Source organism: Spermophilus citellus, assembly GCF_964194105.1.
Source record: "Spermophilus citellus genome assembly, chromosome: 2".
Lineage (NCBI taxonomy): Eukaryota > Metazoa > Chordata > Mammalia > Rodentia > Sciuridae > Spermophilus > Spermophilus citellus.
This window is the reverse complement of record NC_138183.1, coordinates 193998543-194020442: the sequence shown is the minus strand read 5'-3', so window position 1 is coordinate 194020442 and position 21900 is coordinate 193998543. Positions and strand designations below refer to the sequence as shown.

General features: G+C 37.9%; 1 protein-coding gene across 3 annotated transcripts in view; it reads right to left on the bottom strand.

Annotated features, from left to right (window-relative positions):
* RAB6A (RAB6A, member RAS oncogene family) overlaps nt 1-20106 on the bottom strand; it is a 70646-nt gene extending 50540 nt beyond the window's left edge. Inside the window, exon 1 of one of the 3 annotated variants that reach the window (XM_081279315.1) lies at nt 19504-20106. In XM_081279315.1, coding sequence (XP_081135441.1) covers nt 19504-19573 — 70 coding nt within the window. In that variant the 5' untranslated portion in view covers nt 19574-20106. The remainder of the gene's footprint in view (nt 1-19503) is intronic. The other 2 variants (XM_081279316.1, XM_081279314.1) reach the window with 2 other exon arrangements.
* Between the last annotated feature and the right edge of the window lie 1794 nt (nt 20107-21900).

Below are 21900 nucleotides of genomic sequence, written 5' to 3'. Positions count from 1 at the left end.
GTGGAACCAACCCAGATGCCCTTCAATAGATGAATGGATAAAAAAAATGTGGCATCTATACACAATGGAGTACTATGCAGCAATAAAAAATGACAAAATCATAGAATTTGCAGGGAAATGGATGGCACTAGAGCAGATTATGCTTAGTGAAGCTAGCCAATCCCTAAAAAACAAATACCAAATGTCTTCTTTGATATAATGAGAGCAACTATAAACAGAGCAGGGAGGAAGAGTAGGAAGAAAAGATTAACATTAAACAGAGACTTGAGATGGGAGGGAAAGGGAGAGAAAAGGGAAACTGCATGGAAATGAAGGGAGACCCTCATTGCTAAACAAAATTACATATAAGAGGTGTGAGGGGAATGGGAAAATAAACAAAGAGAGAAATGAATTACAGTAGATGGGGTAGAGAGAGAAGTTGGGAGGGGAGGGAGGGGAGGGGGAATAGTAGGGGATAGGAAAGGTAGCAGAATACAAAAATTACTATTAGGGCACTATGTAAAATTGTGGATGTGTAACTGACGTGATTCTGCAATCTGCATTTGGGGTAAAATTGGGGGTTCATAACCCACTTCAATCTAATGTATGAAATATAATATGTCAAGAGCTTTGTAATGTTGTGAACAACCAATAAAAAAAATAAAAAAATAAAAAAATAAAAATAAAAAATAAATAAAATAAAAATAATTTTAACTCTCATCAAAATGATCTCACATGCTACAATTATTAATGTAGTGTTCTAATTGAGATTTTTTAATAAGAAAAAAACATTCTCTGTTCTCTTTTTTATTTATAATAGTATGGATCCGTAAATGTATATTTTAATTCCATCAGTTATAATCCAATCCAATATTACCCTTGCCGGTACTGAGGTTTGAACTCAGGGAAAGGTGTGCTAAGCAAACACTCTAGAGCTGAGCTACATCACCAGACTTTTTTATTTTGAGATAGGGTCTTAACTAAGTTGCCAAGGCTAGCCTCAAACTTGTAATTCTTCTGCATGTACCACTGTGCCTGGCTCTCACAGTGTTGGTTTTAAGAATCAAATGAATTAAAACCATAAAGCATTTACACAAGGCATGATATGTAATAAGTAATTAAATGTTAGCTGATTATTATTACATGTGAAAACAAACATACCAATATCTGGAAATTATCTCAAAAAAAAAATGAATTTGCAGGGGCTGGAGTCATGGCTCAGTGGTAGAGCACTTGCCTAGTATGTGTGAGGCACTGGGGTGGATCCTCAGCACCACATAAAAATAAAAAATGAATAAAATAAAGGTATTGTGTCCATCCACAACTAAAAAAATGGATTTACTTGGGGCTGGGGCTGGGGCTGAGTGGTAGTGCAACTGCCTGGCATGTGTGAGACACTGGGTTTGATTCTCAGCACCACATAAAAATAAATAAAATAAAGATCTATCAACAACTAAAAATTTTTAAAAAATGGATTTGCTCAAAACAATAAAGGTATTCCAACTATTTTAAAAAATTTGAGACTGGGGTTAAGACTCAATGGTAGAGCACTTGCCTACCATTTGTGAGGCACTGGGTTTGAGTCTCAGCACCATATAAATAAGTACATAAATAAATAAATGTCCATCGAAAACTAAAAAAGATATATATTAAAAAAAACTTAGTAGTCTCATAGGAAATACACATAAACATTAATCATTATACTTGTCAAGAGTTGCTATTTCGAGGGCTGGGGATGTGGCTCAAGCGGTAGCACACTCGCCTGGCATGCATGTGGCCCGGGTTTGATCCTCAGCACCACATACAAACAAAGATGTTGTGTCCGCTGAAAACTAAAAAATAAATATTAAAAAAACTAACTCACTCTCTCTCTCTCTCTCTCTCTCTCTCTCTCTCTCTCTCTCAAAAAAAAAAAAGTTGTTATTTCGAGTTTTATATTTGTTTGCAAAGGGATATTAAGCACTGTACAGCTTGTTAGGGAAGCTATAACAAAATGCCTTGAAGTACCACCACAAGTGATGTAAACAACAGAAATTTATTGCTCCACAGTTCTAGCAATTAGAAATCTGAAATTAAGGTATCAATAGAACTGGCTCCTTCTGAAAGCTGTGAAGAAATCTGTTCCAATGTTCTTCCCTAACTTCTGGTAGTTTGTTGGCAATACTTGTCATTCCTTGGTATATAGAAGCAGAAATCTGCTCTCTATTTTCATGTGGCATTCTCCATACATTTATGCCTAAATTTCCTTTTTTTATAAAGACACCAACCATACTGTATTAGAATCATACCCCAGTACGAACTCATCATAACTATGTCTCCAACACACCCACATTCTGAGGTACTAAAGGTTATATCTTCAACATATGAATTCGGAAATGTGATATTATGATATAAGAAATATATTTGGACAAAATGATAACTATAATGACCGAAATCACCATATTATAGAATATTTGCTATATATTTCCCATATTTCTCAGAAGGGCTAAGGATAATTTGAACTGTTTAATCTTTGTATACCTCTATGACACCCCTGCTCATTTTCTTTTCTTACTTAACCAAGGTGTTAAGTAAGGTGACTGCCACAACTGTTGTTTTCTTTTCTAGGAAACCAGAAATATGACATGATTTCATATATATCCTACAGTATTTGGGGGGTACTGGGGATTGAACTCAGGGGCACTTGACCACTGAGCCACATCTTTAGCCCCTATTTTGTATTTTATTTAGAGGCAGGATCTCTCGGAGTTGTTTAGCGTATCACTTTTGCTGAGGCTGGCTTTGAACTTGCAATCCTCCTACCTCAGCCTCCCAAGCTGCTGGAATTACAGACATGCTCCACTGCGACCGGCTAGCCTATATTTTTAATTTGATTTTACCATCTAAATGTAATGTTCATATGTTGATTCGTCAAGAGTGAAGTGAAAGCACTACATTAATTTTTTTTTTTGATAGAAATTTGTCCTGTTGAACATTTTAGCACGGAAAGTTCCATTAGCCACAAGAATTTTGGCTTGTTTCAGAGAGGTCAGTAAATAAAATGCATTGCATAGGAAAGAAAAAATACATATTTGGGTCTATCCCACAGATTCTGACACATAGCTATTAAAGCTCAAGTCATTTCCCTGTTTATATAAGTTGAAAAAGTGAAAAGGAATATCAGGTTTTTTTGTTTTGTTTTGTTTGAGACAGGGCCTCACTAAATTGCTGAGACTGGCTTTGAACTTGTAATCCTCCTGTCTTGGCCTCTGGAGTCACTGGGATCACAGGCATGCACTACCATGCCCAGCTCCTTCCATCTTTTAATATTCATAACAAACCCCTTTTAATCATATCTGTTTATGAGATGACTTTTGGAAATCCTTAAAGGATGGGAGTCTGGTAGCCACAAGAACCAACCCATGTCATTATATGGTTACAGAGTTGGAAGAACCAACCATATAATTATAGAGTTAGAACTTTCAAGCCCCACCTCTAGGGAAGGTTACAGAGGCTGAAGTTTATGCTAATCACCAACAGTCAATGATTTATGCCTAAGCATAGAAGCTTCCATAAAATCTAAAGACAAGATCTAGAGAGCTTCTGAGTTGCTGAACACACTGAGGATTGGAGTGGGGATGGAAACAACCTCTACCTTCCCCATATCTTGTCTTATGCACCTTTTCCATCTAGTTCTTCTCAGTTGCATCTTTTTAAAATAAATGGGTAAGCCGGGCATGGTGACACATATCTGTAATCCCAGCAGCTTGGGAGGCTGAGGTAAGAGGATCACAAGTTCAAAGTCAGCCTCAGCAACTTATCAAGCCCCTGTCTCAAAAAATAAGAGGCTGGGATTTGTGGTTCAGTGGTGTAATGCTTGCCTTGCATATGTGAAGCACCGGATTCGATTCTCGGCACCATATATAGATAAATGAATAAAATAAAGGTCCATCAACAACTAAAAAAAAATTTTTTAAATAAAAATGAGATGGGACTATTGCTCAGTGGTTAAGCCCCCTGTGATCAATTCCTAGTATGTATGTATGTACATATAAATAAATAAATAGGTAAATATCACTCAAGTGTTTTTTTATATTTATTTTTTAGTTGTAGTTGGACACAATATCTTTATTCTATTTATTTATTTTTATGTGGTGCTGAAGATTGAACCCAGAGCCTCAAACGTGCTAGGCAAGTTCTCTACAGCTGAGCCACGACCTCAGCTCCACACTCAAATGTCATTTAGTTTTCCTAACTACTACTCCAGGATTTACCCACTTAGATCACAATAAGTTTTAAATGTTTCATAGGCCAAAGGAAAGAAATGCTCCATATTAAATAATTTGATAAACATAAAAGGTTTACAAATGAAGAATAATATCCTATCATTAACTTCAGGAATCATCTAGTCTTTTACCTTTTTTTTAAAAAAAAAAAAACAATACTGTGATGATACTTCCCTCACCTTCTTAAGGAAAAGACATGTACCTATAGGACAAATAGGACAAATTCAATATTTGAAATTCAAATGACTGGATAAATTCAATATTTTATGGTTGCCTATATGAGCATTATGCTAGACAAAAAAAAAAAAACAAACAAACAGAGATCTAAAAGGTTTAAGACTAGATTTTTTTGTTGTTGTATCATTAAATACTACAGATCACAATATTTTCTTTCTTTCTTTTTTTTTTTTTTTTTGTACCAGGGATTAAATCCAGGGGCACTTAACCAGTGAGCCACATTACCAACCCTATTTTCTATTTTATTTAGAGAAAGGCTCTCATTGAGTTGCTTAACATCCAACTTTTGCTGAGGGTGACTTTGAACTTGTGATCCTCCTGCCTCAGCCTCTTAAACTGCTGGAATTATAGGCGTGAGCCGCCGCACCCAGCAGATCACAATATCTTTAGACCAGAGCAAGCCTAAAATCTGTCTAAATCTGAGACACCACATTCCTTATTTCTTTATTATATTCCACTTAATTCACCATGACCATGTAAATAATTTAAAGTGAACATACATGCATTTCTGGAATATTCTTCAGTTTTAAGAGAAAGATTAAGACTAAAAACAGTGTTAAGTAGCCACATGAAACTACTGAAGTTAAAAGTTAAATAAAATTTAAAAGTCATTTCCCTAGCCATACCACATTAGAAAGCACAGATATTGGACATTTTTGCCAACTCAGAAAGTTCCATTCATCCAGTAGATAATTTAGAGAACCTGAAATATTATAACCCAAAAACACATAAAAGAGACTACTGCCAAATAAAGGTTTCTGTAATTACATCTATACACAAGAATAGCTAAATAAGTGGGCTAGGGTTATGGCTCAGCAGTAGCACACTTGCCTGCATGCGTGAGGCACTGGGTTTGAGTCTCACACCACATATAAATAAACAAACAAATAAATGTCAATCAACACAATTAAAAAAAAAGAACAGCTAAATAAGATCTTTAATCTTTTAGCAACCATGTCAAAATACTGAAAAAATATGTGGGATATGTGTCAAATCACTCACTTTGGCACAAGGGTGGAGGTTTTATTTTTATTTTTTTTTTAAGAGAGAGAGGGGGGAGAGAGGGGGAGAGAGGGGGAGAGAGGGGGAGAGAGAGAGAGAGAGAGAGAGAGAGAGAGAGAGAGAGAGAAAATTTTTTAATAATTATTTTTTAGTTTTCAGTGGACACAACATCTCTATTTTATTTTTATGTGGTGCTGAGGATCGAAACCAGTGCCCTGTGCATGCCAGGTGAGCGCACTACCGCTTGAGCCACATCCCCAGCCCAGGGTGGGGGTTTTATATATTTGGTAACTACTGACACTGCTGAGGAAGAATTATAGTGGGGGTTTATAATAAGTTTGAAATCTTAAACTATCTTAAGGACTCCAAAAGTACTTGGTTAAAGTGCAAATTATTTTTTAAAATTTGTTCTAATTAGTTATACATGAGTAAATTAATTTCTTAATATGCCATTTATTCCCACTGCCTACTTCTGAATCCTTGACTCCCAAAATTTTCTAAAAATTACTCATTAGACAAGGCCGGGTAATGCACATTTAAGCTATAATTCCAGCAACTTAGGAGTCTGAGGCAGAAGGATACCAAGTTTGAGGCTAGCCTGGGCAAATTACCAAGACCCTGTCTCAAAAAAAAAAGAAGAAGGCATGTTAATGTAGCTTAGTGGTAGACTGCCCCTGTGTTCAATCCCCAGGACCCAGGGAGAAAAATCACTTAGTTTCTTGATAAACCCAATGGTCTTTTCTGAGAAACCATTTTCCTCAACATGAGCTATTGATTATAGAGTCATATGAGATATTTGGGATCAAATCCTTCTCCCCCTTAGTTAGTTGTTAAATTTTTATTTTATTGTATATTCTATTTTTCATTTTTTGTTGTTGCTTGCAATACTGGATATTGAACTCAAGGCCTCACACATGCAAGGCAAGTGCTCTACCATTGAGGTACATCCCCTGTCCTTTTTATTTATTTTGAAACAAGGTCTAAGTTGCTGAGGTTGGCCTCGAACTTATCCTCCTGGCTCAGGCTTCTGAATAGCTTAAGATTAGAGGCATGCACCACCACACCCAGCCATGACATTTTTGTTTTGAAGGTAAAAAAAAGTTTCTATAATTTTCATTTTTATAAAGTTCACTCTGATATCAATGTAGAAGGCTGAATTGAAGGGGAAGTTCAAAGACAGAGGTTGGAAGGTACAGAGTAACATAAAAAATGTAAATCTGTTATAAAGCTCCCGGTTATCAATTGTACACAAGAGGACAGAGACTGAAACTATTTGTTAACAACCATATGACCCATTATAATGAACCTAGTGTACAATGAGTATCAGTTAAATAGATAATTAACTGCTAAGATTACATGATTCTTAGGAATGGATGATTTTTTAAAAAATTGAAGATTTAAAAAGCAGTCTTCTATATAGCACCCACCTTAAAGGATGATTTATAAAACATATTAGAGCTGTGGAGGTAGTTCAATGGTAGAGCCCTTGCTTAGCATTCTTGAGGTCCTGGGTTCCCTTGATCCCTGGTATCACAACCTCCTGCCAAAAAGGCTCAATTATTATAGTAATAAGAAAAGATGGGTGAATAATTGTAAGGAGGGTAAAAAGTGGATGATGAAAAACTAACTTACACAAAAGAGTTGTAGACTTCATCTCAAAAGAGAAGTTTATGTGGTGTGTTTGGACAAAGTTTTGTGCAACCTCATAATGGCAGAACAAGATAACAGTGATTTCGACCTACTTATTAACCATAAATATCATGTAGTATTTATCCTTCCGTGACTGGCTTATTTTACCCAGCATAACATCCACAAGGTCCATCCATATTCTAGCATGTGTCAGAATTTCCTATCTTTTTAGGGCTAAATATATCCTATCATGTGTATATATCACTTTTTTTCTAATAGGCAAGCACTCTATTACTGAAATGCACTCCCAGCCCCTCTAATCACATTTTGTTTATCCATTCATCTACAGATGGACACTTGATTACCTCCATCTTTTGGCTACTATGAGCATGAGTGTAAACAGGTGGTTTTAATTTTTTAAAATGTGCTTTTAAAAAAAGAATAGAAACTCTGAAACATCTAATTCTAAATATTTACATGTAAGTGTTGGTTTTCAAAAAAGCTAATTCATCCAAAATAGAAGCTCAAAAGCAAATGAAGAAGTGGTATTGCCCAACAAACTACATAAAGATCAATTTAAAACTGATAGTGGGGAAGCTGAGAAACATTCTAATTTGTGCCAGAGAACTGCTGGCACCAAGTACACACAGAAATAAGGGTGAAAGTGGCCCTAATAATGAAAGGGAAGATCCGTCTGTTTAACAGGTAGACTGACTCTCTTACATCCCTTTCTCTATTCCAAACAATCAGGTTCCTGCTCTACTTCATCAGAAAATCAGAACTTTCCTGTTGAGAAATGAAAAAAGGATTTCTGGACTAGAGAAAACAAGGTATGATTGAGAGTACAAATGAGGCTAAAAATACAGAGTACAAACAGAACTAAAAACAATGAGAATAGAGCCTGGGGTGTGCTTAGTGTTCACCACACCACTATCATCACCACCCACCCCCCCAAAAAAGAAAAGAAAATGGGGGGGACTAAATCCATTCACTTATAACTTTAAACCCTCTCTCCATTCAGAGAGAATATACCAGGATCATTCTCTCCAATAGGACATTGAGCAATTCTTCAGGATATGTGGTCAGCAAAAGACTTAAAAACCTAACATTTAATTTTTTTTTAATGTTTATTTTTTAGTTTTCGGTGGACACAACATCTTTGTTTGTATGTGGTGCTGAGGATCGAACCCGGGCCGCACGCATGCCAGGTGAGCGCGCTACCACTTGAGCCACATCCCCAGCCCAAACCTAACATTAAAAAAAAAAAAAAAAAAATAGAGATTCCTCCACCTCCAAAAAAAGAATACAAATTGTCCTACAGTGAAGTCCCATAGACTCACATGAAGGCTAAAATAATTTTTTTAGTATTTAACTTTTAAATAGACAGAATAGCTAAGAATCAATAGTTTTTTGAGAACCACATCAAACAGGAAACAGAAAAACTAAAACAGGTGAAAATCAATTTGTAAAAAACTGAGCATGCAGAAAAAAGCCATATATTATAATATCCTAAAAATGACAGAAGATACTGGAATCAAAAGATGCTTCTGAAAGCGAAAAGCTCTTTAACATGATAGTAGAAATAAAACAATAGAAGAAGAGTTGGAAAAAATTTGTTAGAACTAAATAGAAAAATAAATAGAAAACAGGTAAAGGGGCTGGGGATATAGCTCATTTAGTAGAGTACTTGCCTCCCATGCACAAGGCCCTGGGTTCAATCCCCAACACCACCAAAAGAAAAAGAAAACAGGTAAGATAATACAAAATCACATGACCAATCCAGGAAGTTTAATAAGAATTCCAGAGAGATCTAAAAATGAAGAAGATAGCTCATTAGTAAGTCAAAAAATTTTCTTAAAACTAAGGGACAGGTTGTAGCTCAGTGGTAGAGTGTTAGCCTATTATGCATAAGGCACAGGGTTCAATTCTCAGCAACACATACATAAATAAAAGACAGGTCCATCAACAACTAAAAAATTCTTTTTTTAAAAAAAAGTTTTGTTAAAACAAAACAAACAAACAAACAAAAAAAGGGACATGAGTCCTTAGTTTGAAAGAATTTAAAACTAGTACCCAGACAGAAAATGAAAATAGATACACAGTGTCAAAAGTCAAAAGAGCAGGGTCAGAATGGTAACAAATGTCTTCAAACTTCTGTGAGGTTATATGAATACATTTTCAGACACATAGAGTCTCAAGAAATTTTTCCTCCCATTTTCCTTTATTAGGTACTGGTGAGTATGTTCAATATAACAAGGAAATAAAACAATGAAGGAAATGTGTAATCTAGGAAATTCCCAACCATCACAAAAAAAGAAATAAAGAAAAACCTCAGACTGATGGTAAAGACAAATCCCAGATTAACAATTGTATGCCAGTCATGAAGGATAACTAGTATAGATTAAAATAAGTCATTTTCAAATACCATAAACTGCCTCTTTTCTTACTGAGCTTTAGATTTTTTTAAAAAAATAAGTGTTTTCAGAGACTAATCCACAAAGTTACAACTATCTTATTTGATAAAGGGGCTAAAAGCATGCAATGGAGGAAGGATAGCATCTTCAACAAATGGTGTTGGGAAAACTGGAAATCCATATGCAACAAAATGAAACTGAATCCCTTTCTCTCGCCATGCACAAAAGTTAACTCAAAATGGATCAAGGAGCTTGATATCAAATCAGAAACTCTGCGCCTGATAGAAGATAAAGTTGGCTCCGATCTACAGATTGTGGGGTCGGGCTCCAAATTCCTTAATAGAACACCCATAGCACAAGAGTTAACAACTAGAATCAACAAATGGGACTTAATTAAACTTAAAAGTTTTTTCTCAGCAAGAGAAACAATAAGAGAGGTTAATAGGGAGCCTACATCCTGGGAACAAATTTTTACGCCTCACACTTCAGATAGAGCCCTAATATCCAGAGTATACAAAGAACTCAAAAAATTAGACAATAAGATAACAAATAACCCAATCAACAAATGGGCCAAGGACCTGAACAGACACTTCTCAGAGGAGGATATACAATCAATCAACAAGTACATGAAAAAATGCTCACCATCTCTAGCAGTCAGAGAAATGCAAATCAAAACCACCCTAAGATACCAGCTCACTCCAGTAAGATTGACAGCCACTATGAAGTCAAACAACAACAAGTGCTGGCGAGGATGTGGAGAAAAAGGTACACTTGTACATTGCTGGTGGGACTGCAAATTGGTGTGGCCAATTTGGAAAGCAGTTTGGAGATTCCTGGGAAAGATGGGAATGGAACCACCATTTGACCCTGCTATTGCCCTTCTCGGACTATTCCCTGAAGACCTTAAAAGAGCATGCTACAGGGATACTGCCACATCGATGTTCACAGCAGCACAATTCACAATAGCTAGACTGTGGAACCAACCCAGATGCCCTTCAATAGATGAATGGATAAAAAAAAAAATGTGGCATTTATACACCATGGAATATTACACAGCACTAAAAAATGACAAAATCATGGAATTTGCAGGGAAATGGATGGCACTAGAGCAGATTATGCTTAGTGAAGCTAGCCAATCCCTAAAAAACAAATACCAAATGTCTTCTTTGATATAATGAGAGCAACTATGAACAGAGTAGGGAGGAAGAGCAGGAAGAAAAGATTAACTTTAAACAGAGACATGAGATGGGAGGGAAAGGGAGAGAAAAGGGAAACTGCATGGAAATGAAGGGAGACCCTCATTGCTATACAAAATTACATATAAGAGGTTGTGAGGGGGCTGGGGATGTGGCTCAAGCGGTAGCGCGCTCGCCTGGCATGCGTGCGGCCCGGGTTCGATCCTCAGCACCACGTGCCAACAAAGATGTTGTGTCCGCCGAGAACTGAAAAATAAATATTAAAAATTCTCTCTCTACCCTCTCTCACTCGCTCTTTAAAAAAAAAAAAAAGAGGTTGTGAGGGGAATGGGAAAATAAACAAGGAGAGAAATGAATTACAGTAGATGGGGTAGAGAGAGAAGATGTGAGAGAAGGGGAGGGGGGATAGTAGGGGATAGGAAAGGTAGCAGAATACAACAATTACTAATAGGGCATTATGTAAAATTGTGGATGTGTAACCGACATGATTCTGCAATCTGCATTTGGGGTAAAATTGGGAGTTCATAACCCACTTCAATCTAATGTATGAAATATGATATGTCAAGAGCTTTGTAATGCTGTGAACAACCAATTAAAAAAAATCAAAAAAAAAAAGTCAGAAGTTCTAGAATAATGTCCCAAGAAGATCAAAATGAATAAAAACCTGATGCATTCTTACATAGTGAAAGAGGCCTTAAACTGTTGGTAAAGAATTTAGGAATAATTAGCAATAAGCATATGAACTAAACATAGGAAAAAAGCAAGGCAAAGGAAAACAAAAATTTATGAGTACAAGTTATCAGTATGCTAGATGGCTCAATTATGACTATCTTTACAGTAATGTAAAGATTAAACACTGATCTGACCCAAACAAAATATTTATATTCAGAGGATAAAGAAAATACTATGAGATTAGTAATGTCACATTAGAAAGCAAAAGGAGTTAGCTCTGAAGAATTTTTTTAATTGTTGAAAAACATGTTAAAAATAATGGGGATCAATGGGCTGGGGATGTGGCTCAAGCAGTAGCATGCTCGCTTGGCATGCGTGCGACCCGGGTTCAATCCTCAGCACCACATATAAACAAAGAAGTTGTGTATGCCGAAAACTAAAAAAATAAAATAAATATTTAAAAATTCTCTTTAAAAAAAAAATAATGGGGATAAAAATACAAGCAAAGCTTTGTCTCAAAAGCCATCTTTATCACAGTATAATGCCTCCCAAATAAGAAAAGCTCAACCAGACAAAATAAGAATAGATTTAAGAATTTCTGAACAAGGAAGCTTGATGCTAAAAATTATTAAATTTAGCTGAATATGGTAGCACATACCTATAGTTCCAACCCTTAAGCAAGCTGAGGGCAGAGGATCACTTTTGCCCACTAAGAGTTACTGTAGGCTAAAACTATAGTTATGCGCTACCTCACTCAGCTAAATTTAATAATTTTTAACCTCAAGATGAATACTTGAACCCATCAAGTTTGACAGTAAGCAGCTTGGGAGACTGAGTCAGGAGGATCGTAAATTCAAAGCCAGCTTCAGCAATGATGAGGCATTAAGCAACTCGGTAAAATCCTGTCTCTAAATAAAAATATAAAATAGGGATGGGATGTAACTCAGTGGTCAAAGTACCCCCCACCAAAAAGTCTAAGACCAGCCTAGGCAAAATAGTGAGACCTCATAAATAAATAAAATTTAGCCGGGTATCATGGTTCACACCCATAATCCCAAGACTCAGGAGCTGAGGCTGGAGAATCCCAAGTTCTAGGTTAGCTTTGGCAACCTGGCAAGACCCTGTCTCAAAATTATAATTTGAAAAAGGGGGAGATGTTGTAGATGTAGTTCAGTGGTAGAGTGCCTCTGGTTCAACACCCAGGCTGTAAAAATAAATAATAAAATTTGTTTTCTTGCAAATTTTTAAAATAGAATGCAATAAATTAAAGTAGTCCAGTTTAACTGTCACAGACAAGGGCCCAAGGAGATCTACTAATTGAATTTAATGTAGTATATTCTAGATAAGATCGTGGAATAGAAAAAGGACATTATTGTCCTTTCAGGAATATCACTGACTAGTTCACAGATCTTTTTGAGAGAGTGAGAGAGGAGAGAGAGAGAGAGAGAGAATTTTTTTTTAATATTTATTTTTTAGTTCTCGGCGGACACAACATCTTTGTTGGTATGTGGTGCTGAGGATCGAACCGGGGCCGCACGGATGCCAGGCGAGCGCGCTACCGCTTGAGCCACATCCCCAGCCCTTTTTTTTTTTTTTTTAAAGAGAGAGTGAGAGAGGAGAGAGAGAGAGAGAGAGAATTTTTAATATTTTATTTTTTTTTTTTAGTTCTCGGCGGACACAACATCTTTGTTGGTATGTGGTGCTGAGGATTGAACCCGGGCCGCACGCATGCCAGGCGAGCGCGCTACCTCCTGAGCCACATTCCCAGCCCCACAGATCTTAATATATATACAAGTGTTATAAATTATTAATTTAGAAATATAATGGCAGGAAGAAGTGCACAACTAGTATTTTTTTTTTTACTTTTTATTGATTTTTTTTAGATCAACTCTTTTGAATTGTAATATAACAATAGGGAAAAAGTATGAGAGTCAGTAATACAGTTTATATTATTGTATTATGTAGATCAGTATTCTTAAAACTTTTTCTTCTCTAAACCCTTAAAGAATTCAGTTTACAATATAAATATGTCAATATCTACTATATTGAGAATTAACTAGGAAAAATTTCAAATGCTTAATACATTCAAAGTAATAAATCTAACACATTAACAATAATTTTTTAATGAAAAAGAGGTATTTTGCAAACAAAAATTTAGTAAGAGAGTGGAGTTTTTTATATATTTGCAGAGCTCTTTAATGTCTGACAATACAAGACAGCTAGATGCTCATAGATGCTTCTGCTTTCAATCTGTTTTAAGATCACATACATCAAGTAGGTTCTTGGAAACTCAAATACACACTCGTAAGGGAATAAAAGTGGAAAAAAAATCATATAATATCTTAATATTATGAAAACAGTTTGGACCTCTCCCCCAAGAGGTTTGTGGAGCCCCCTGAAGGATCTTGAGAGATCACTAGGGCATCAGTGGACCACACTTTCAGAACTAGTGAATTAGATAGTATCGAGCCATTTCCACGGATTCATATTGCAAGTAAGGACACTCAAGAGGAATGTTCTCCATATCTTGTTTTAAAGCCTTAAAACTAAACAGTGGAGTTAATGTTTAAGAGCACAAATCTGGGTTTCATATGTTAGCACTGGCCATTGACCTTTGGCAAATTACTCAATATCTCTTTATGTTTCAGTTTCTTCATTAATAAAATAAAGATAATAATGGTACTTATCATTGGTCAATAAATGTAAAGTTTTTCTGAGAGAGCCTGGCACATGAGAAATACTTAGTATTTAAAATAATTTAACAAATATTTATTGAAAACTACTAGTTAAGTGGTTTGATAGAGTCTACTCATAAGAAACATACAGGGAATTTATCAGGAAAAAATATATAATACCTAATATAAGATAGTGTGAATAATAATATAAACTATTCAGGGCTGGGTTGTAGCTCAGTGGTAGAGTGCTTGCCTGGCATGTATGAGGCACTGGGTTTAATCCTCAGCATCACACATACATACATACATACATACATACATACATAGTGTGCTTGCCTGGCATGTATGAGGCACTGGGTTTAATCCTCAGCACCATACATACATACGTACATACATACATAAATATCCACCAGCAACTAAAATATAAATATATACATACATATATATACATACATATATATATATATATACACACACACACACATAAAAGTATTTATATATATAAACTGCTCAGTACTACTGGTCTAGGACACTAGGACAGACACTTTTCCCTACCTAGCATACTGCAATTTAAAAGAGTTGATGTAAATTAAAAGAAAATATAAAGTATAAAAAAGAAGCAGTACTAGGTATGCACTTCTCCCTGATATTACATTCTCAAATTAATAATCAATAACACTTATCTATATAATAAAACCTACTACAGACCACTTATTGACCTTTCTAATGACCTCTCTAATTCAAGACAAGAGTCAGAGGGTGAGGAAGAGCACTTACCTAGCACGTGTGAGGCACTGAATTCAATTCTCAGCACCACATAAAAAATGAAATAAAATAAAGATATTGTATACCTCTACAACTAAAAAACTGGAAAAAAGAAAAAAAAGACAAGAGTCAGAAGTAGGAACAAAAGAGAAACCTGAAGGAAACTTCAAGAATTACTTATTTCAATATTCTTTTGTTAAACCACATGTTTACTAGAGAAATTACAAGAGAGTCTAATAGCAAATAATTTAATAGCTTTAATAAAGCAAGACTAATTTTGCTCAACTAAAAATATATGCAAAATGAAGATTAGTCTTTTTTTTTTAAGTGAACTGGGTAAGCCTTTAAATTACTGGTTTCCCTATCTCATCCCCCAGCATCTAGAATATCCTATATACAAACAAATAATATAAACACAAAATATTATTGTTAAACTATTAAATAAAAAATAGATTTTACCATAGTATATATAGGTCACTAGCTTTGATTACTATTAGATTCAACCATCATTCATTCATTCACTAAATATCTCTGAGCAGTTAGTATGAACCTGGTATCATGCTAAGCAATGGGGATACATTACAAAAAAGATGACAGCTTTTATTTTCATGTGACTGCATTCTGCTGTGAGAAATAGAGAAACACACACATAAAAAAAGAGGATAATTGGGCTGGGGTTGTGGCTTAGCGGTAGAGTGCCTGCCTAGCATGTGTGAGGCCCTGGGTTTGATCCTCAGCACCACATAAAATAAAGATATTGCGTTCAACTATAACTAAAAAAAAAACATATATATAAAAAAAGGATAATTAGACTGGGGGGTGTAGCTCAGTGGTAGAACACTTGCCTAGCATGCACAAGGCCCTGGGTTTAATTTCCAGAACCACAAAATAATATGCAGCAGCAGCAGCAGCACAGCAGTGCAACAACGGTGGCAGCAGCTATGGCAGTAACAATCAGGTGCACTGAGGCATATGCCTGCAATTCCAGCTACTGAAGAAGCTGAGGCAAGAGGATCACAAGTTCAAGGCCAGTCTGGACAATTTATCAAAACTATCTCAAAATTTTAAAAAAGCACAGGAGTGGGGGCTGTGGCTATGGCTCGGTAGTAGTGCACATGCCTGGCATGTGTGAGGCCCTGGGTTTGATTCTCAGCACTACATATATATACATAAATAAAACAAAGGTCTATCAACAACTAAAAACAATATTTTAAAAAAAAATTTTAAAAGCACAGGGCTGGGGGGCACTGGGGATGTAATTCAGTGGTGAAGCCCTTGCCTAGCAATAGCAAGCAAAAAGTCGTGGGATTCAATTCCCAGTAGGTGGGGAAGGATGATAAGATAATTATAAATGTGGTAAATGCTATTAAGGAAATATACAAGTCTTTGTCACAGATTACAGTTTTTGAAAGCTGAACTGCAGAATTCCAACAGACCTAAAAATAAATAATTCATCAAGAGTTACATCAACATGACATAGATTCTACAGACCTTTGCTAATGCATAAGACACTGACCATGAAAACAGGGATCAATCTATCTTGTCAAAGCTATTGGATAGAATTACTTAGCAACATAGTAACCTCAAAAGATAATCAATCTCATAGTTCCATACAGGCAAAAGCATGCAAACACAATCCTGAAGAAAAACTAAGTAAGTGGAGCTGAGGAGATATGACAACTTAATGTAATGTGGTATCCTGAATGGAGAGCTAAAACAGAAAAAGGACATTAGGTAAAAACTAAGGAAATCTGAATAAATTATGGAGTTTATCTAATAATAATACATCAATATGAGTTCATTAACTGTAATAAATGTACCATACTAATGTAAGATGTTTATAACAGGGGAAATTGGGCATAGGGATAAACAGGAACCCTCTGTACTATCTCAATTTTTCTGAAAATCTAAAATTATTCTTTTTTGGGGGGTACCAGGGATTGAACTCAGGTGCACTCACCACTGAGCCATACCCCCAATTCTATTTTGTATTTATTTAGAGACAGGGTCTCACTAAGTTGCTTAGCGCCTCACTTTTGCTAAGGCTGGCTTTGAACTCTAGATGCTCCTGCCTGTAATTCCGCTGGAATTACAGGCTGGTGCCACTGCATCCAGCTCTAAAACTAGTCTTAAAAAGTAAAAAAATAAAAAAGGGCCAGGGTTGTGGCTCAGTGGAAGTGTGCTTGCCTAGCATGTGTGATACACTGGGTTCAATTCTCAGTACCACATACAAATAAATAAAATAAAGGTTCATCAACAACTAAAAAAAAAAATTAAAAAAAAAAAAAAAAAAAGTTGGGGCCGGGGCTGTAGCTCAGTGGTAAAAGTGCTTGCCTTGTATGCGTGAGGCACTAGGTTCAATTCTCAGCACCACATAAAAATAAATATATACTGTGTGTTCATCTACAACTAAATTTATATTTTTTTAAAAAAAGTTTGTTTTTTTCTTTTAACTTTAACAAGGTTCAGGAATATCAGGTAAAAGGGACTGAAGAGGAGTTAATAGATTAAAGAAATAAGAAATGAGAAGCCATAAAACTACAATATGATTTGGAACACAAATACAAAATTCAAAGACCTGCAGATACTTAGGAAATTAAGATCTCTATTCATCTCTATTCATAAAAACTTCCTAGACAGATTAATGGGTTTTTCATGCAAATTAAACAGCACAGCATCACAACATATAGTAGATAATAGTATTCCTGGAGTACACCGTTGGAAAATATTTATCAATAATGACCAATAAGCTATATTTTATGTATGGGATTGTCCTGAAATTGCCATTGTAACTATAATTGTAATTATAATTGCCACCATCTATTATACTTGTAGCTGGACCAAAATCAACTCCATAGGTTTTACTAAATTACTCACCTAAGGAAACAGTTTTATAGTTAAAGAAAACTCATAAGCAAAGAAGACTGTATCCTCCCATTCTATTAATCCAGGCATGGACAAAAAAAAAGAAAATTAGCCTTAGCCAGGCACCAGGGCACAGGCCTGTAACCCCAGAAACTCAGGAAGGTGAGGCAGAAGGATCCAAGTTCAAGGTCAGCCTCTGGGAATCCTGTCTCAAAATAAATAAATAAAAAGACTGGGGATTTAGCTCAATAGTAGTGTACTTTCCTAAGGTTCAATGCACAGTAGAGAAAAGGAAAAAAAGAAGAAAAAAATTTATTTTCCAGGTCCAACTGGAGGCAGTTTTGCAACTAATATTAACCTGCTGTAATGCCATACAAATTAATACAAATAGTTCAAGATAGTAACAAAACTCTGAATTTACATCAGTTATATATACCTTCTATATATACCTTCTATATAACTAATATATATATATATATATATATCTTCTATATAACTAATGTTTTCTATAACCTCAAGTTTCTGAATTTTAAAGATGGTCATGAAAAGTGTAAGAAAAACAAAGAAGGATGATAATTTCAGAATTACGGCGAAGTTTGTATAATATAGCATAAAACAGTTATTTCTATGAGTAATCTTAGAGACAACCATTACAAACTGAAATCTTGCTTCTAATATAAAGTAAAGCAACAGCAAACCCTGTCCAGGTAAATGACATAACAATTGCACTCAATTAGATATTACAAAATATTAGGTATACTTTCATAGAATCATTTAGCCTAAGAGATATTTAAATCTAATTTAGATAACCAGATGATTAACCTGTCCCTACTCTACTACATTACTCAAAGAAAATCCTACAAAAACAAAGATGTTCGTTATTCTAAGCCTTCTCTCACACGAATCCTAAACATAAAATTGGAAAATGCTCAAGAAGAAATGACTTAATATTTCCACAGCAATTCCTATTTGCACCACCATGAGGAGAATCCAACACTGTTTCATGTTAAAACGAGAATAAGGAGAGGTGAGATGTTAAAAATTTCAAGTAAAATGATCATGACAGAGCATCTGGCAAAGACAGAAAAAGCATCAACACTGCCAAAAGAATTTTCAGTGATGAAAGTCAAGAGAAGAAAATGAGCTTTTTCAACAAGCCACAGCCCAACCCAAGGGGCAAAAATCGTTACTGCTAACGCCACCCCTCTCACCCCATTTTCAAGTCGCCTCCAATTCAGACATATTTCCTCTACAACTCAAACTAATTCTCAACCTAGATGAAAACCATCCAAGAATTTTTTCCTATCACTTCCCACCTTCCAGGAGATTCGCACTTCTTAGGGCCAAGCCTCTGGGGAAAACAACGCCCAGATCCCACCCTCCTTGCCCAAGGTTGAAGAGGGCCGGTTCGAAGCAGCGGGGCTTCTCGGAGTGGGCCTCACATAGCCGAACTGAGAAGGAGCAAAGAATAAGGGTGGGGCTCGAGTGAGAGGGCCAGGGTAGGGGAGACGACCAGGACCAGAGGAAGAAAGGGATGGATGGGAGGCCAGGGCTGGGCGGGGTGAGGACTGGGGAGCGAGGACGACCGACGCGACAGGGCCGAGTCAGGACCGAAGGGCCTGGGGACCCGGATAAAATCCGACCGACTCACGCTGGCGAGGAGTCGGGGAGCACGGGGGACAGGCTAGGGTGGAACCCGGCGCCGATGCGAGGCCAGCAGAGAGCTCAGCGGACAGAGGGCCGCACTGGGGGCGGTGCGGGGAGGCAGCGGCCGGCTGCCAGGTGGGGGGAGCCGCGCACTCACCGCTCTGCTCTCCTAGGAACACCAGCTTGAATTTCCTCAGCGGATTCCCGAAGTCTCCGCCCGCGGACATGATGGAGCCGGAGGAGCTGCCGCCGCCTCAGCCCAGAGACCTCCCGGACCGACGCTGCTCCAACCGGCTGACGAAGAAGGCGAGCGGAAGGGCGGGCGCCGAGCTCTCTCGGCCCCTGCAGGGCCAGGCGAAGGAGCAAGGCTGGAGGGCAGCAGGACTCTCCACAGCACGCAGCCGTCGCCGCCGACGCCGCCTTCCCGCAGAGTAGCCTAGCAGCGAGCGAGGCCAGCCGCAGCGAAGGGAAGGAGGGCGGTGTCGGAGGCAGCCAGGGGTGTGCGCGGGGCTCCCGAGGCTAGCGCCGTCTCTTCCCTCAGCACCCGGCACCGAGACTAAGGTGGGAGAGGCTGAGGGTGGCGGGGCCGGAACCGCAGACGCGTCTGGGACCTTTCACACGCAGCGCCCAGACTCCCACAGCTGCCGCCGCCGCCGCCGCAGCCCAACCTGCTGAGTGCGCGAGCCTCTGGCGCGGCGCGGGGCGAGCCCGGGCGCGAGCCAGTCGCCCAGTCGGCCGCCGGCGTGCGTGCGTGAATGCGTGCGCGCCACCGCCAGCGCCTTCCTGGTGTAGCGGCTCTTTCAGCTCCTCCCGCACCGCAGAGACTAGGGCTGGCAGGACTTCGACTGGCGTCGGGAGAAGCAAAGAGGCGGGGCAAGTCAGGGTAAGTGAGGGGGTGGAAAAAAAAATGGAGCACTTACATCACTTACTCTAGGATCCAATCAGAAAAGATCGAGGGCGGCCCCCGACAGGAGTGAGGTGGCGGCGCGAGAGCGCGCGCGATCCTCCAGCGGTGAAAAGCGGGGTACTACAGCGGCCATGCGAAGTGTGGCGCTTTGCACCCTGATGGGAGGGGAGAGAAAAGGAAGAAAGGTGGGGCGGAGGCGGGGCCAGGAGGTGGAATGACCCAAGGATGCATGGGTGGAGTTGGGTAGCCATAAGGTGTGTAATAGGTGTCTTTTTTTAAGCTGTCAGTTGGGCGTCACTTTCCTCAGATCACCCTTCACCTACCTTCTCTATCTTCTTTCTCATCATAATTCTTCACAAGGCATCTTACTGGATATCATTCTCTGTTGTTCCCAGGAGTTTCGTAACTACCAGAAACAGGGCCTGCTCATTTTGGAGATGAGGAAACTGAAGCCCAGAAGGTGGAAATGACTTGCAAAATCCACAAAGCTATGAAATAGAACCTAGGTTTTCTCTTCTGAACTGCGGCCACCTTATTGATGAACCCGTCCACTTCCCCAGCCTAACTTTTCTTGGTCCTCTGTTACATACCCTTGTTCCTCAGATGTTGATGACTGTAGGTGATGCCCGTCTTCTACCTTGCTAGAAATGGGTTTAGATATCAGATCACAGTTGATGAAACAGGCTCATGCAACAAGCAAAAGGTCACAGAACAAATCCGAGGGAAAGCCTGAACTAGAACCCAAATCTGGGTAAGGGAATATTTTAAAAATCATCCTTTCCTCCTAAAGGAGTGCTTCTGAATATGGGTGGACCTCCCTTATATTAGCTATCTGAAGCATGTGAATTTTTATGTGGAGAAGATCCATAGCTTTTATCAGATTTTCAATCTGATTCATAATCCAAAAAACTGGAGGCAAATGGCCCAACCAAGAGGAACCTTAAGAGACATGACAATTAAGTGTAATGTGAACAACTAACATGACACATTAACATGATTCTAACATGACAATTGGCAGAACAATTAAATATAATTTTTCAGTAAGGAGTGGTGAAGAATGCCTGTAATCCCAGAGACTAGGGAGGCTCGGGCAGGAGGACTGCAAGTTCAAGGCCCTAAGCAACTTAGTAAGACCCTGTCTCAAAATAAAAAATAAAAAGGACTGGGTGTGGCTCGGTGGTTAACTGTCCTGGGTTCAATCCTTCCTACTAAACGTGAATATAATTTTTCAGTGAAATGGGATCCTGGAACATAAAATGAACCTAATACAAAAAATAAAGGAAATCTTTCATTAATATTGATCCATTAGTTGTAACAAATATATTAATGTGGGGCTGGGGATGTGGCTCAAGCGGAAGCGCGCTTGCCTGGTATGCGTGCGGCCCCCAGTTCGATCCTCAGCACCACATACAAACGAAGATGTTGTGTCCGCCGAAAACTAAAAGATAAATATAAAAAAAAATTCTCTCTCTCTCTCTCTCTCTCTCTCTCTCTCTCTCTCTCTCTCTCTCTCTCTTTCTCTCTCTCTCTCTCTTTAAAAAAAATTTAAAAAATATATTAATGTAATATTTTAATAGAGGAAAGCGGGAGTATATGGGAACTTGCTGTATTATAGCCTGTGTAATTTTTTTGTAAATCTAAAACTAC